The 16,231-nt window shown below is 41.6% G+C and overlaps 1 protein-coding gene across 2 annotated transcripts in view; it reads right to left on the reverse strand.

The window, feature by feature from the left end:
- Positions 1 to 5,699: 5,699 nt before the first annotated feature.
- LOC307128005 (NLR family CARD domain-containing protein 3-like) overlaps positions 5,700 to 16,231 on the reverse strand; it is a 47,941-nt gene continuing 37,409 nt past the window's right edge. For both annotated transcript variants that reach the window (XM_079819521.1, XM_079819522.1), the window contains exons 9-11: positions 15,603 to 15,776; positions 15,473 to 15,519; positions 5,700 to 8,638 (exon numbers count right to left, since the gene is read on the reverse strand). In XM_079819521.1, the coding sequence (XP_079675647.1) occupies positions 8,091 to 8,638; positions 15,473 to 15,519; positions 15,603 to 15,776 (769 nt within the window). In that variant the 3' untranslated portion in view covers positions 5,700 to 8,090. The remainder of the gene's footprint in view (positions 8,639 to 15,472; positions 15,520 to 15,602; positions 15,777 to 16,231) is intronic.

Below are 16,231 nucleotides of genomic sequence, written 5' to 3' on the forward strand. Positions count from 1 at the left end.
TCAACTGAATTCCATGGCAAGACGGGAAACAAACAACAACAAAAAAAACTTCTCCTGCTGAGTCCTCTAGTTGGCTGGTACGTTCTGTCACATTCACAACAGGAAAAACTGGTGCGAGGACTCAAGTGCAGGAACAAAGGGTATTTATTACAAAATAAACATAAACACAAAACAAAAACCCACGAGGGGGAAAATAATCAAACATAAAATAACAGAAAACCAACTTGAAACATAAATACCAGGAACAGGAGACGTAACATTGAACAACGTACCAGCACAGGACAGAAAACGGAAGGAGATTAAATAGGAGACAAACAAGGCAGGTAACGAGGACAACAGGTGGGGCAAATAATCAATGATTGGATAACAAGAAGGGTGGAACAGACAATGACAAGAGGTGTGTTCGACATCGGCTGCGGCTGGATGCAACTGATCGGCGAGAGTAGCCGCGTGCAGGCGGGGAGGAGCTGCAAACGGAGATGTGAAGTCGGACACTTTCTGCTTCCCGCAGTGACGCTCGCGCTGTGTTTGCATACTTTATCAGCTGAAGTGAAATAAATGCAATATTTGGCAATACACAGATGTTTCATTATTGTCATGTAATACTTCATGTACTGCTTAATACAGGGTGTGTTTGTACAAGAATAAAGTTCAACATATAAGCCTACACTATCAATGAAGTGGGGTCTATGTTTTTAATCAGTTCTATTTTGATAAACATGACAATATAACATCGCAACTACATGAAAGGAGGTTTTACTGTTATAAAAAACAGATTTGTGTGCATTAGTGGAGATGAAGGTTTTAGAATAAACACGAAACACACGTGATCGCTGTCATGCGGTGAATCTGGCCAATCGTGGAACGGCTGTGTCGTCATCAGAGCCCCTGTAGCCTCGAACAGCCGCTCTGGAGAAATTGCACCGGCTGTAATCGCCGGCTGCTCTCGAATCGCTCTCGCGGCACTTTGTTGACATACGTCACTGTCACGTGGCGACGGCGCTGCCTCAAGTCGGACAAAATTTCTAACCGGCATGCACTGCTTCAAGTCAGCCGCCGATCGGTCTGCGCATCGCTGGGTGAAGTCGAACAAGCCTAAGAGCACATGCTCAAAATAAGAAAACCCCATGTGCTCCACGAGACAGGACAGACATGTGACACTTAAATGGCTATCTCCTCTCTCTCCGTGTCTCCCAAAAAAGGGTGAAAGAGTGCACAACATTTTGATCTTGCAACAACCTACTATTAAATTTCCAAAGTGAGTGCTTAAATGTGCTCTGTGCAATAGAAACTTCAACAGACCTATAATGATGATCAGGGGCCGTATTCACAAAAGGCTAAAAGTAGCTCCTAACTTGCCGATTTAGGAGAAACTCTTAAAAATAATGGGTGTGTCCGTTCTAATTTTAGGACTCCTACATTTTTGCTCGAAGAGTATTTCACAAAGCATTTTAGCGCTAAAACTAGCTCCTAAATCTGTATATTCCAGATATAATTTTAGAGTTTACATTTAACCATGTATATTGTTTAGTCTGAGGGAAAGTTTCTCTCCACAAATCTACAAGACAGTGATAAGTTATCAAATTTTTAAGTTCATCTGATGACTGACTGGGTTCTTCAGGGTACCTATCTAGAGTGTGGTTTATAGTACAATTAAAATCTCCAGCCAGAACAACAATTATATCCTGCAAAACATCACTTAAAGCATTCTTCAGCTTTCTAAAGAAGAGAATTCGCTCTGAACCAATATTTGGAACATACACATTAAATAGCGAAAAATTAAGTCCATGAACCGTTACATCCACACGCAACATTCAACCAGGAACCAATTCAAAAACACTAACAGGTTGCTGCTTATATTCTGGTCCAAAGAGAATTGCAACCCCTGCACTAACACTAGAACCATGACTTAGTATAGCTTGCCCCTTCCATTCACTCAGCCATTGTACTTGATTATTCAAGTCTGTGTGAGTTTCTTGAAGAAAAACTATACTAGTCCTCTTTATCGTAACATAATTAAAAAGACTAAACCTTTTAACAGCATCACCACACCCACTGATATTGAAAGTGCCAAGTCTCAAGGATGCCATGAATAAAAGATAAAAGCAACAATTGCATCCAAGCCATTTTACTTTTTGCCTTGCAAATGTAAAGTACTTCTTACATAAGTGGCCAAGTGGTATAAATAGGCCAAGTTTCTGTTTGGTATTAAAACTGTTGTGGCCCCTTTAAGAGATTTCATTCCTCTTCTCACGTTACTGAACTGCAAATTTTGAATGCGTGCAAACGCGTGCAAATGCGTGTATTTTTTACAGTCTATGGTGCAAACACAGTCAGAGAAGCCATTTTCACTGCTTGTGAGAGCTCTATTGCAGTGCTCGCAGTGATTTAATTTACTGTGTGATGACATCTTGGAGGGTAAATATTACTCAAATGCCTTTTAATATGCATAAATATTCTTCTGAAACGATGTCTGAAATAGCATTTGATGTGTATATTTTCTGGTAGATGTATTTGGACTGTGCATGTGACGAGTGAACCTCGTGGTGATTGATGAAGGATTGGGTATGTCAATTTCACAAATTGTTATTAAGTGTTTCAATACAATGTTTATTTTATCATCTGTTACAGAGGTGGAAAACTGTTTTGTGATTTATTCTGACATATTTCTCTGATGGTTAATATGTGAGACTGAAGAAATGTGGCTGTACTAATGTGCTTTTCTTTTTTTATTTGTACCTCAGCCACGCGCCGTATTATTTTAACGTCTAAGTATTTTTTTTTATTTTATTCAATTAGCTCCGGTGGACTCCGGTGTGTTTTTCTTGTTATTATATTGCTTTGTGTATTACTGTACACTGGGTTACGCGTTTATCTGAATTATAACCGATTTGGTTGGAAGTGACAGTAATAATTTTCCAAAGAAAGACATTTTTCAAATTGTGATTTTCCTGAATGGTGAATAAGAGTTTTTTTTCCTTTTTGTATGGTCTGATTTGTGAAATCTTCCACCATCCAAAGTTTGTTTTCTGTAAGCTTGCTTATTGAATTTTTGCTCCTTTCGACCGCTGTCATTTAAGAACAGTAGTCAGATTAAACAAACCCCAATTTTTGCGTGTCTTTTCCCTTTTCCCCGGTTACATCTGCATTAGAGAGAAGCTTCTTAAGGCGGTACCGTTTAGGTCTATCAATTTCATCAAAGAACGCCTTCCACATAGCCAGTAGGCCTACAATATATCAAGAATAGTTTTAAATCTGGAAAGTACAACTCTGGGTTTACGAAATCCTTTTGTATTGTCAAAATATTGTGAAAAGTATTAATCTGTTGTACGGAGTATAGTTTAGTCCTACCTTCAGAAGTATTCTCAGAGTCCATCCCTTCATTTGCATCATATTTCCTTGTCATTATCGAAATCCTCCGTCTGTCGTTTTAAATCCATCGCCTCTGTAGAAACATTATCTCCTTGACTCTGATCAATCAATTCATCAGTACTTATTTTAATATCACTTACTTCAGATTGTGTTTGTTTTTCCTCCCCAGGTGAGTCGGCCTTATCCGCGTCTTTTGCATGCACCTGCTCCGAACTCAACTCTGGCTGTGTGACTACGGGCATGTCATGTCGGTCGGCCGCTGCCTCAACTATCTCCGCGGCACTATTACTGGAATTAGCCGGCAGGGATCTTTCCTTGTGCGGCTCGTGCAAGCTACTCGGCTTTGATTCCACTTCGGCCTGTTGAAGTTGTAACGGTGCAGCGTCCACAATAATATCAGAACCTCGTGCCCTACTATCAGCCAAATGTCCATTAGCGCCATTATTTCCATTGCGATTCGGGCAAGTCTGTCTAACGTGTCCAAATTCGCCGGAAATAAAACATTTCATGGACTCAGAACTATTAAAAATAGTGTAATCCTTACTCTCGATAGTTAATTTCGCTGACAGGTTCAAAGGACCACTCTGTGAATTCAGAATCATGAAAACCTTGCATTCAGGGGCGTAGCTCAAGATCCCGGGCAGTAGGCATAGGCAGTCCTGATGGGCACCCATGTTCCATGTTCAAATATATTCCAGGAGTCCGTAGAAGCAAGCCGTAGCGTGAGCATGTGCAAACGAGACCGGACAGTGACTGAGTGAATGCGTGGGGGTTAAGTGCAGGCAGTGATTGCAGTGATGATGACGTGCAGGTTCGTGTGATCAGTACTCAGGTGAAGGTGCATGTTGTGTCTGGGAGAGGTTGGAGCCTGGCGTGCTTGTGACATTACCCCCCCCCTCCACGGCCCGCTCCTGAGGGCCGAGGACCCCGACGCCGTGGTGGTCGACCTCTACCCCGAGGCGCCGGTCTGTCAGGGCGGGAAGAATGGAAGGTCTCAAGCAGGTTCGGGTCAAGGATGTCATGTCTGGGTACCCATGATCGTTTCACTGGGCCGTAGCCTTCCAAGTCCACGAGATACTGCAGCTGACCACGACGCCGGGAGTCCAAGATATCCTGGACCTGGTAGGCTGCGCCATCTTCAAGGAGAAGCGGAGGAGGGGGCTCCAGGGTAACGCCAGGCTCTGGGGAGACAGAAACAGAAGGGTGGTGAGGCTTAAGGAGAGACACATGGAAAGTGGGGTGAATCCGATACTGTGGTGGGAGTTGGAGCTTGTAGGTGACGGGATTGATCTGTTGCAGGATGAATGTCGGGAAAATAGGGAGAATAGGCTCAGTATCTTTGGGTCTCTCCTCTGGACTATGGATGCGGGAAAGGGCGTCCGCTTGATATTCTTGGAACCTGGCTGGTAGGAGATGGTAAAATGGAAACGGGTAAAGAATAGTGCCCACCTAGCTTGGCGGGGATTCAGGCGCTTAGCTTCTCGGAGGTAACCCAGGTTCTTATGGTCGGTAAGTACCAAGAATGGATGTTTTGCGCCCTCTAGCCAGTGCCTCCACTCCTCCAGGGCTAGCTTGATGGCGAGGAGTTCGCGGTTGCCGATGTCATAGTTGATTTCCGCCGGGTTGAGCTTGCGGGAGAAGAAGGCACATGGGTGGAGATGACTGGGGTTCCCCTGCTGCTGAGAAAGAACCGCTCCCACTCCGGTGGTCGAGGCATCCACCTCCACGACGAAAGGCAGCTCCGGGTCGGGGTGGACGAGGAGGGGAGCGGTGGGGAAGGCAGTCTTGAGCGTCTGGAAGGCTTTGGTGGCAGATGGTGTCCAGGACAGAGACTTGGGCTTATTTTGAAGGAGGCTGGTGAGTGGACGATAGAAATTGGCGAAGCCGAGGAATCTTTGGAGCTCTTTAATGGTGGAGGGAATTGGCCAGGACCTGATGGCTTCCACCTTCCCCTCGTCCATCCGGATGCCACTGCGATCAATGTTATATCCGAGGAACTGCACTGGGCTGATGGAATGAGCATTTCTCGGCTTTTAGGAATAGCTGGAAGCTCCTCTGCAACGTGGTGGCGATGTTCGGCCAGATTTGCAGCCATGTCTAAAAGTCTGCTGGGAGAAATCACCCGCATTTGTCCCCATTTTCCCCACTCGCCCAAAGTCCAATGTCAGCCCAAAAAAATCCTACCACTTTACAAAACACAATTCAAGAAAAAGAAAATAAATAAACTCCAACACAACCCTCACCCACACCAAACTCCGTTCACTCGCTCCCAGCATCCAACACACACACCGACAGAGAGAGAGAGATTTTTTCTTTCTTTTTTTATTGTCAATTTATTAAAATAATTGTTCTTCAAACATTTACACCAAAAAAAAAAAAAAACTCTTCATCAATAACTGAACACAAAACATTATTACAACACCACTGAATTTCAAAAGCATTTATCGTACTTATTAGTTTAGGAAAATTAAAATCAATAAGAATTCTTGATTTTACCATATTTTTAAAAAGTAACACATCTGGTCCTGACTTCTCTTCTATCTTATTTCTTATAGTAATATAAACGGCATATTTTGCTCCCACAATAAAATAATAACATGACATTTTAACTTTTGTTTTGGACTGTAACAAAAACCAAAAATAAAATATTGCTTTGTAAAATACATTTTAAAAGAATAAAATAAAAAAAACACTTAACAAATCAAAAAGAGGGTTAATTCGATTACAGTGCATAAAACAATGAAAAATGCGGGAAACAAAAAGGACATTTGTCCCCTACAGTGGGGTTTAAAATAGAAACAAAGGCATTTACAGAAATAGCTCCATGTAAAATCCTCCATTGTAAATCACCATTTTTTTTGTTAATGGTGGTTTGTAGAGTACATCACATCATATTACAATTTAAAATAGAAACCCCCTTCCATATATATTTATTACAATCAGCAAATGTTAAAATATGCTAGCTATCAACATTACATAAAAATAGGAATAAAAACCTTTGTTGCATTTGACAGATTTCAGAAGCCACAGGGAGTACAGCCATTCACTTCCTAAAACAGGAATACTAATTTACTTCTCTACAAAAGTAATTTGTCCTTATGCATACAAAAGGTGTGCCACTGATCATTTCACACAAAACAATCTGCTTTAACAAATTGTAAACTCACATGCAGTATGCTGTAACAATATCCACCGCTCATCCAGCTCAACATAACCATGTGAGGGCATTCAAAGGGTAACTTCAGCGATTAGCATTAAGCTTTATATCAGTAGAAACCAGGTAGTATATTCAAATTGGTACTTTTCCCCCTCATGTCCCCCTGAGATGAGATAATTATGCATTTTATTTCTGGAAAAAATCCTCTGATGACGCAAACATCGTCATTTTGCATCATCAGAGGATTTTTAGCCAGAGCCTAGAGACTACAGGAACTAGTTCTGCATGTTTTCAACCCGCCCACAGGGGAGGGATCTCACTCACAGAATGTAAATGCGCACGGCCACTGCCGCTCGGCTCAGGCATTCATAACGGGGCGGTACGGAGCAAAGTGAGTGTTTCAACTTTTCAATGAATTCCTACGAAAGTTTAGCTTCCATATGCGATCTGATAACGCGCCAGACTGGACACGCGCCGAGGATGACAGCCGCTCTTACCTCAGCTCTGCTCAGATCTTCTCTCGTGATGAATGTAATCTGAGTCCTGCTGCGTCTGTGACGTGACTTTCGTTCAGCTCACTCACACGTTATTGAAAAGACACGTTCAGTTTTTAATTGTAGTGTCTATTCTCTAACTGAACGAAAAATTATTTTATTACTATGAATATCAAAACGACGTTCGGTGAGGTGCCACAGTGGGCAAGTGATAACCAATAGCCGTGGCTATGGGAGTGGCCTCGTAGGGCAGCGAAGCAAGTGCATTCTGGGAGTTGTTGTCTTTCATCCACGAGACAAAAATAAGTTTTCTGTCTTTTCTCAGTCTAGAAGGCACCAAATTCAAAAATAATTTTTCACATTTCTACTACATAAATGACACAGTTTAAATACACATTCATCTTCCCAGCGCTGAAGTGCCCCTTTAAAATATGCTTCTCTACAAAAAATAATTTGTCTTGATGCGTACATCATTTCACACATTAAAATGATCTACTTTAATGAATCGTAAACATAACACACACACGTGCAATATGCTGTACTTATTCAGCAACTACTGCACATCCAGCCAAACTTAATCAGCATATGGACATTTAAAGCACACATCTAAAAAAACAAACAAATGATTACACAACTGGCGTTATTCCGTACTGTTTGCATCAAGTTATTATCACCTTAAAGTCCATGGCCTTTGGCCAACACATAAAAAAGGTCACCAAAACACCACAAACGAGCGCAAAAAACATTCTACTCAAAACTATAACTCCCATTAAAATAGACCTACCAGAACTTGTTCTTCCAGCGACCAACAACCACCTACACGGCAAACAATTCAGGCACTGCGAACATTCCACTCATAGGAAGCGCTGAATTTAAAGTCAAAGCGCACCTTATTTACTTGGCTACATCTGTTTTGTACAGATTCAGAACCGTATGTGTTTCTGATCTAGATATAATAATATCATAACTTCTTCTGGATGACAATGAAAAACATTAATTAAAGATGAATTGATACAAATGGAATGATGTGAGATTTGATGACTTTGTGTGGACATTAGAAAGAGGATTTACAAGTGTGTGTGTTGTTTAATCTGACACAGAGACACTGCGGAACCAGAATGATAAAGCATAATTGCAGCATAGAGGGGTTCAGTGAATGTGGTGTTGAGTGTGTGTAAGTGTGTGAGTGTGTGTGTGTCAGAGACACTGTAGAAGGACAGAGTGCCGGCCGACACGTCCACATACACTCCTACTCTTTGAGAGGATGAACGGATGTTAGGTATATGAGTGCTGATATTATTGTGACGGACAGTGAATCCAGAAGTGCAGCACAGACTCCAGGATTTGTCATTGGATCCAAATTCACAGTCTCTCCATCCTTTCCTGCTGATTCCTTTATATGTCACTGATATAAAAGCACTTCCGCTCCATTCAGCCTCCCAGTAACAGCGTCCAATCAGACTCTCTCCACACAGAACCTGATGATACTCATCAAATCTCTCTGGATGATCAGGATACGACTGATCCTCTTTCACACGCATCACCTTCCTGTTCTCCTCAGACAGAACGAGATGAGTGTTTGCTGTGTTTGGATCCAGTGTGAGATCACAGGCATCTGAACACAAGAAGAGAGAAACATCTAGAACAACAAAACAACACTCACTAGTTTTTATTTAAATCTAATGTTTTGCACATGTTTCTGTGATGGGTACGTCGATGAGAAAAGTTTGCAAACAAACTTTGAAGTTTGCTTGAAAAAAGCCTAGAGGTGGAAGATCACGCTGGTGAGACCGCCTCGATTTTTTTCTTATCTGTACCAAAGAGACTCAAATAACCCAGTTGATTTTGTATCATTCAGGCAAGTGTTATACATTGCCTCCCTGTCAATAAAGTCCAATGTGATACTCTAGAGAAAATGAACTGTAACTTAGTGAATACTTGTCACACAAACATGAGACATGCCTAAAGAAACGTTGAAATGTCAACAATAATTTTATGAAACGACAAGAATAGTTTTTGTGTGCAAAAAACCCCCAAAATAACGACTTTATTCAACAAGTGCTTGTCTTCCGTCTAGGCCTCTGACGTGAACTCACGAAGCACCACAATGCATGAGAGGCTCTCACGTGCGTTTGGCTCTCACTTTATATTAACTATATTTTAAATAAACTACAACAAAATATATTTATTTTGTCTTGTTCCTTAGCACATACCTCACATACCTGACTCAAGGCTCATTCATTATGCGGCTCATTATGCAACTGATTATGTGGTTCTTTGTCCTCTCAGGTGTAAATCACATCATTATTCCAGATCGTTCACACCCCTTCACATACAGGCGTTGTAAAGAAAATGTGTCTTACAAAATTTAAATCGATATATTGTTTTATGTGAATGAGCAGGCACAATGATTCTCACATCTGTTTGAAGCAAAAACTCATCCGCAACAACACCCATTAGTCAAAAGTCGTGTGGACACATATTTATTGTGTATGGGCTTAATTCAGTGACGTACATTTTTGTTTTTGTTTTTTTTAAACCATGCGTAAACGTTATTCTCTCAAAAATACAAGCATGCACATACATGTTGCTCACATATTATGGTAGCCCAGTTTGTGCTGAATACAGTGTAATGACACTTTTGCCATTAATATGTTTATAAGCAACTGAAAAAAGCACAAATGTCAGAGCATGTCAAATGCAGACTTCTAGGGGTTAAAATTTGCAATAACTTTGAGAAGCTTAAAGGTCCCATGGCATGTGTTTTTTTAAATTATTTTATAATGTTTCCTGAGGTGTACTTATATTGTTAGTATGGTTTTTACATCAAATGTCATAATGTCATAATTTTGAAATAAAAAGCAATTTTTCTATACTGATATTATCCCTCTGGCTTGAATGCTCTGTTTCAAGGGACGTGTCTGCTGTGAGACTTCAGTGAAAACGCCCACTGTTGTGATTGGTTGACATCTTTGCATTTGAAATGAGTATTAGATTATGTGGTGGAGGGGGTGTGGTTTAGTGAGGTATAAGGATAAAAGTTGCTGAGAAAGTTTTATTGTACCGAGTTGTTGAGAGCGCAAGTTTATTTTGTTTGTATCTGAGAGTTCTGAATAAACACGAGTCCCAGTCACGTGACCCTGTCGTCTTCCTCCTTATTCTACTAACTTTGTAACATGTGAAACCCTCTCGGATACTTTTACTAAGTTTTTTTTACCATCACAGCCGTCGAGATGAACAAATCATCAAAGTGTTGATTATAGCATTATTTTTAGATCTATTCCCATCACATGAAAGGCTGCAGTGATGAGGATTGAGTACAGTCAGTCTGTTGATCGCGTGAATTCAGTGATCTCGTTATTGCAGTGCTATTTCTCTCACAAAATGCTTTCACCACAACTAACAGCAAACACAACATCGACATGAATACAGTAAGAACTTTGTGCAGTATAACAGCGTCATTCATTATAACGGGAGTTTGAGCAAGTGTGCAGATACACTCGCGACGTGTGATTGACAGATCTGAACATTATAAAGAGTGTTCTTTGATTCCTAATCTAGCGTCTAATCACAATTGAAATAACAGATTTGTTTCATGCTACTAAGAGAAATGATGTGAAGTTGATCGTTTAGTCACTGGCTTGATTCACTGATGCATTATGCTTAGGGCATCAAGACGGGCAGCGGCACGTCTGACAGTATTAACAATTTAGAAAGAAAGTCTGCGTGAACTTGAATGATTAGCTACACATCAGAAATCACTGATCACAGATCAGGCATTGATGAACACAGTTACTCACTGTTTGTGGTGGTGCTGTCGAATCCATATGGTAAAAGTCTGTTTGTAAAGCCTGTGCTGACATCGCAACTGATAAACGGAATCTATTTTCTCCAAATTCTCTGGGCGGGCAAAGCAGAGGAGGGGGAGGTAACCATAGAGTTGGTGTTTCCCCATATGATGGCATATAGGGAAGATTCCAGATCGGCTTGTCTGAGCTCTCATTTTCTCAAAGGCAGAGCAGGACACCCAGAACTGAATAAAAATGTCTAGCCCCTTGGGGACCATATACAGGCTAGGGGAACTCATATTAATGTTAAAAAACCTCATAAAATGAAAATGTCATGCCACGGGACCTTTAATGCTTGAATTGATTTGATTAAATTGAAGTTTGGGACAGAGAGTGATTACGTTTCTAACATGATTTATCACATTGTTAACATGTTGCTATCATGTTTTTGCATGTTACTAACATGATTTGGCATGTTGCTATCCATTTGCTTAGGTACTCGATGGTTGCTATGCTTTTATTATACGGTTGCTGGGGTACTCTGGTGGTTGCAAGGTTGTAGCTATGTAGTTGCTAAGGCACTCAGAGTGGTTGCAAGGGTGTTGCTATGTGGTTGCTAGGGTACTCGGGGTGGTTGCAAGGGTCTGAAAATAAAATATAAAGTGAAATTGAAGTAACTGAATAGCTCATTCAGTCAAACTGACGTTTAAGAATTACTTGTAACACAGCTTTAGAATTTGAAATCATGCGTTTCAATCTTTTTGAGTGGAAATTCCCCAAATGTCATCAAGCTTGCTCATCAGAAGAAAGGTGGATAAACCACAGCTTAGATATTAATATATTCACAAATAAGAAGAATTAATTGTATGCACTGGTATGAATTGTATTATAATACATGGGTTAGTGTGTCCATAGAAAATATAATTAACCTGATTTAAATCAATGGAAGTCTATGCAATGTCCTCACTAATATAGGGAAATATTAGTGATAGTGAGTGTGTTTATGTTTATAAGGTGGTTGCTCGGCTGATCATGATGGTTGCTATGTTGATATAAGCATTTATAGGCTGGCTGCCGGTCCAAATCTATGATAAAAATACTTATAAAATGCTAGGAACGTTTCAATGTGCTTACTGGAACATGAACATTAGCCCTTCATTAGGGCGGCAGTGGCTCAGTGGTTCATGTAGGTTGTCTACAAACTGGAAGGTTGGTGGTTCAATCCCCGGTTCCACCTGACCAAGTGTCGAGGTGTCCATGAGCAAGACACCTAACCCCAGCTGCTCTCGACGAGCTGGATGGCGCCTTGCATGGCTGACACCGCTGTCGGTGTATGAATGTGGGTGAATGTGAGGCAATGGGTAAAGCACGGCCATGGGTCTGTTGAAAGCGCTATATAAATGCAGTCCATTTACCATTTAAAAGAAAATAAACCTCTGGATAAGACTGAATACTAAGAGAGTGGAGGTATAGTATCGTCATGGAGACGAAACTACGTCGCTGGCCATTCCATTTAAAAAACAATGCTTAATGCTGCGTTGCGTGCTATGGGAACACTTTTTGGTGTGACTAGCTGTTAATATGTGTTAGGCTTGCTACAATAGTCGGTTTTGCCGGTGTTACCGGTGTTCAGACTCAACACCGCTTACATCACTTGCCCACCGTGGCACCGCCCCACCATCGTTTTTTTTTTTTTTTTATCCTAATAAAATAATTTAGTTCAGTTAGAGAACAGACAATACAAATTAAAACTGAACGTGTCTGCTTAATAAAGCATGACCCGACCGTGAGTCTCGGCAGGAGTCCTTCATCAGATTTCATTCATCATAGAGTGAGGAGCTGACTGAGATGATCGCGGAAGATTTGGTTTCAAAGCGAAACGTAAAAGCGCCTATTTAAGGGAGTTTGTCATTTGTTTTGTTGTTGTGTTTTTCATATAAAATAATAGGCTAATGAACCCACAATTCAAGCAACCTGCCACCGAATTGGCGCTAATTCAAAACCAAAAGTAAAATGTGCACGGCCGCACAGAGCGCGCATTGTTTCCTTTCGTCTGTGACACTCGTCTCTGAGTCCGACACTCTGAGATGACGTAATTTTTGCCACACGCACCCTCGCGCTCGTCCGCTCACCATCGAACACCATGGTGAACAAGGGTTCACGGACGAATTGTCATTCATTCATGGCGTGCGTCTCACACATAGACCGATCAATGCCTGATCAGTGCCCCGACTACTAGGGAACTGTTGGCACCCATGACCTCACAGAGCGCGCATTTACGGATGAACTTCATTCATGGTCTCACAGAGCGTGCATTTACAGACGAGCTGTCATTCACGTGTGTGTCACTGGTGCGTTTTCAGTTCAGTTTTCAGTTGCGGTCGTGTATGTTACTTTCGGTTAGATAGAATTAGTGATTTACAAGCCCCCGCCGGTGATACCGGTATTACCGGTGTTGTCACACGTCGATTAACCGGTGGGAACATCCCTAATATGTGTACAACACATCAATGAAACTGACCTTGAACTTTTATAGCCTCTGCAGTGACGTCATCGGAATATAACTAGATGTACCACAGGTGCATCAACAAGTCTTCAGACCATACTGTGTGTGTGCTTCTTTTCTTTGATAGAAGTTAGTTTTGTTAGGCTGTGTGGAGAAAACTTTCTTTTTTTCTTTACACTCTGTCTTACAAGTGAAAGAAAATTAGCGATTTGCAAAGCAAACGGTGTGTGCCTCTGTGTTCACGTCCTATGGCTGACTCGGACACACATCAGTACTGTTCTGTTTGTTTGGGGGAAGAGCACGCTGCTGGCTTGTCGCTCTCAGCAGATCTCAGGACCATCTCAGTCTTGATGGTCTTGCAACCAGCCCTGTGGGGGTAGCCCCACAAAACCTCTGTACCAACACTGCCATCTCTGGTGATTCGGGGGGGCAGCAGTTTCCATTAAAATGTTGGGTGTTCGAAGCTTACCAATATCGTGTTTTTCCATTTGGCCTAGCCTTATCACCCCACATATACACAAAGTGCATGGATGCAGCACTGGCTCCGTTGTATCCGCAATTACATGGATGATTGGCTAATATTAACAGAGTCATGAGAGCTGGCATTAAGACTGTTACGACCCCAGTATGGGTCATGTTGTGTGGGTTTGGTTGTTCTTCTTTGTCTCTTGTTTCGTAGGTTGGCGTTAGAGTGAGTGACGTCATGATAACTGATGGTTTACACCTGTGCTAGAGCTGATGCCGGCAAATTAAAGCAGCTCCCTTCAGTCGTGACGGGCGCGCTCTCCCCTTGTGCCATTTTGTTGTCATTCTAGTTATTGTCTTGGTTTCGTTTTGGACTTTTCTCTTACTTTATTGCTCTTACTTTAATAAATGTTATTCCTTTTTGCATATTACCCAACGTGTCATCTCCTTCTTTGTCGCGGCTTGCGAGCTGCCAAGTGCTATTGTTCTAGCTCATCTAGTTTTTTTAGGGGGTTGAGACTCCTACCCAGAGAACAACATATTTAGGGGTCATATGGGATTTGATCATGATGTGGGCACAGTTGTCTCCCGATCGAGTCGAGACCATTCAGAATACCCTGAGCAAAGTCAGGCTAGGCTAAGATACTGTTCGTCAGAATCAACAGTATCAACACATGAGACTATTTCAGTTGTGGCTCAAAGCCAGGGAATTTTATCCAAGGGACAATCCCCAAAGACAGATATGGGTTACGCACCGTGGGCTATGGCCTTGCCGTCACAAAATGCTAACAAAAGACATCTCCCTGTCTAGCTGGGGAGTGGTCTTAGGTGGCCGTCCAGCCCAAAAGGTATGGGAGGGTCATCAACTCAATTGACACATCAACTGCCTCGAGTTGATGGCTGTGTTTCTGGCCCTGAAATACTTCCTCCAGCAGCTGAGAGGCTGCCATGTCCTAGTGCGGGTGGACAACACGGTGGTCTATATATATCATATTTATCTATATCTTTTTATCTACATCTATAAATATATTATATAAGTCACCAGGACGGTCTGAGCTCACACCTAGATGGGCTAGTGCAGCAGATTTGTTTTTGGGCTTATAACAAGCTCCTGTCACTCAGTCTATATGACACAATGGATTATTTAATCCATAAAAAGTTCAAAGATCTTTTATCCTTCAAAAGGTCAAAGATCAAATATTTTGCTGGGTCTTGAGCTAGATACCTGTCTAGGTGGGTCCTGGAATGGAAAAGTTTGAACCCCTGTCCCCACAAAGATGGCAATATCCAAAAATCCTTGTCTTCATGAGGACTTTTTTGGTCCCAACAGCCAACAGCTTATAAATCATATTAAGTGATGGTTATTTGAAAATGCAATGCAATGTTTCTGTGATGAGTAGGTTTAGAGGTAGGGTTAGTGTAAGGGGATAGAATATACAGTTTGTACAGTATAACAATCATGTTTATGGAATGTCCACATTAAACATGGAAACCCAGTGTGTGTGTGTGTGTGTGTGTGAGTGAGAGAGAGAGAGAGAGAGAGAGAGAGAGAGAGAGAGAGAGAGAGTGTGTGTGTGTGTGTGTGTGTGTGTGTGTGTGTGTGTGTGTGTGTGTGTGTGTGTGTGTGTGTGTGTGTGTGTGTGTGTGTGTGTGTGTGTGTGTGTGTGTGTGTGTGTGTTTGTAGACGTACACTTTTGTAGTCCTGGTATCATCATGATCTCTCCTCCATGATCCACACTATAAACACACAAACACACAGTAATGTAGATTTGCATCATGCACACACACATTCTGTATGTCAGTATCAGTGTTTGACATACTTGAGTATCTGCAGTGAGCAGTTTGGATGGTCCAGTCGGTTGGAAAGTAGCTTGACTGCTGAATCTCCTGGGTGATTGTAGCTCAGATCCAGCTCTCTCAGATGTGAAGGGTTTGAACTCAGAGCTGAAGACACATAACCACAGCCTTCCTCTGTCAGCATACAGCCAGATAACCTACAGATGGATCAAAACAACCTCATCATCTACAAAACACAGATCAACACTCAAAAATTGAGTGAATATCTTTCGTAGTGTGAATTTATACAAGAGTTCTCTTTATTAATCGAAAGAAGCAAGTTTTTAAGGAGAGAGACTGGGTTGGTCTGAGAGTGGTACAAAAAGAGCTCACTGGCATGCTGAGAGTCGCTAGGAAAAGACACAAGGACAGACTGGAGCAGAGTTTTGATTCTACACCATCAAAAAAATTATGGGACACGATTAAAGTGATGACAAATATGAATACTGGACGTAAGCACCTCATTACTAATAATGATTTAGAAAAGGCAAACAAATTAAATGAGTTTTATTTTAGGTTTGATAGGCAGGATTATACCCAGGATTATACCCAGGAAGGTACAAATTCTTTAGGGACTGTTGTAAACAAAGACACTTCGTTCCAATACCAAAGA

This window comes from Gobio gobio, assembly GCF_949357685.1.
Source record: "Gobio gobio genome assembly, chromosome: 6".
NCBI classification, from domain to species: Eukaryota; Metazoa; Chordata; class Actinopteri; order Cypriniformes; family Gobionidae; genus Gobio; species Gobio gobio.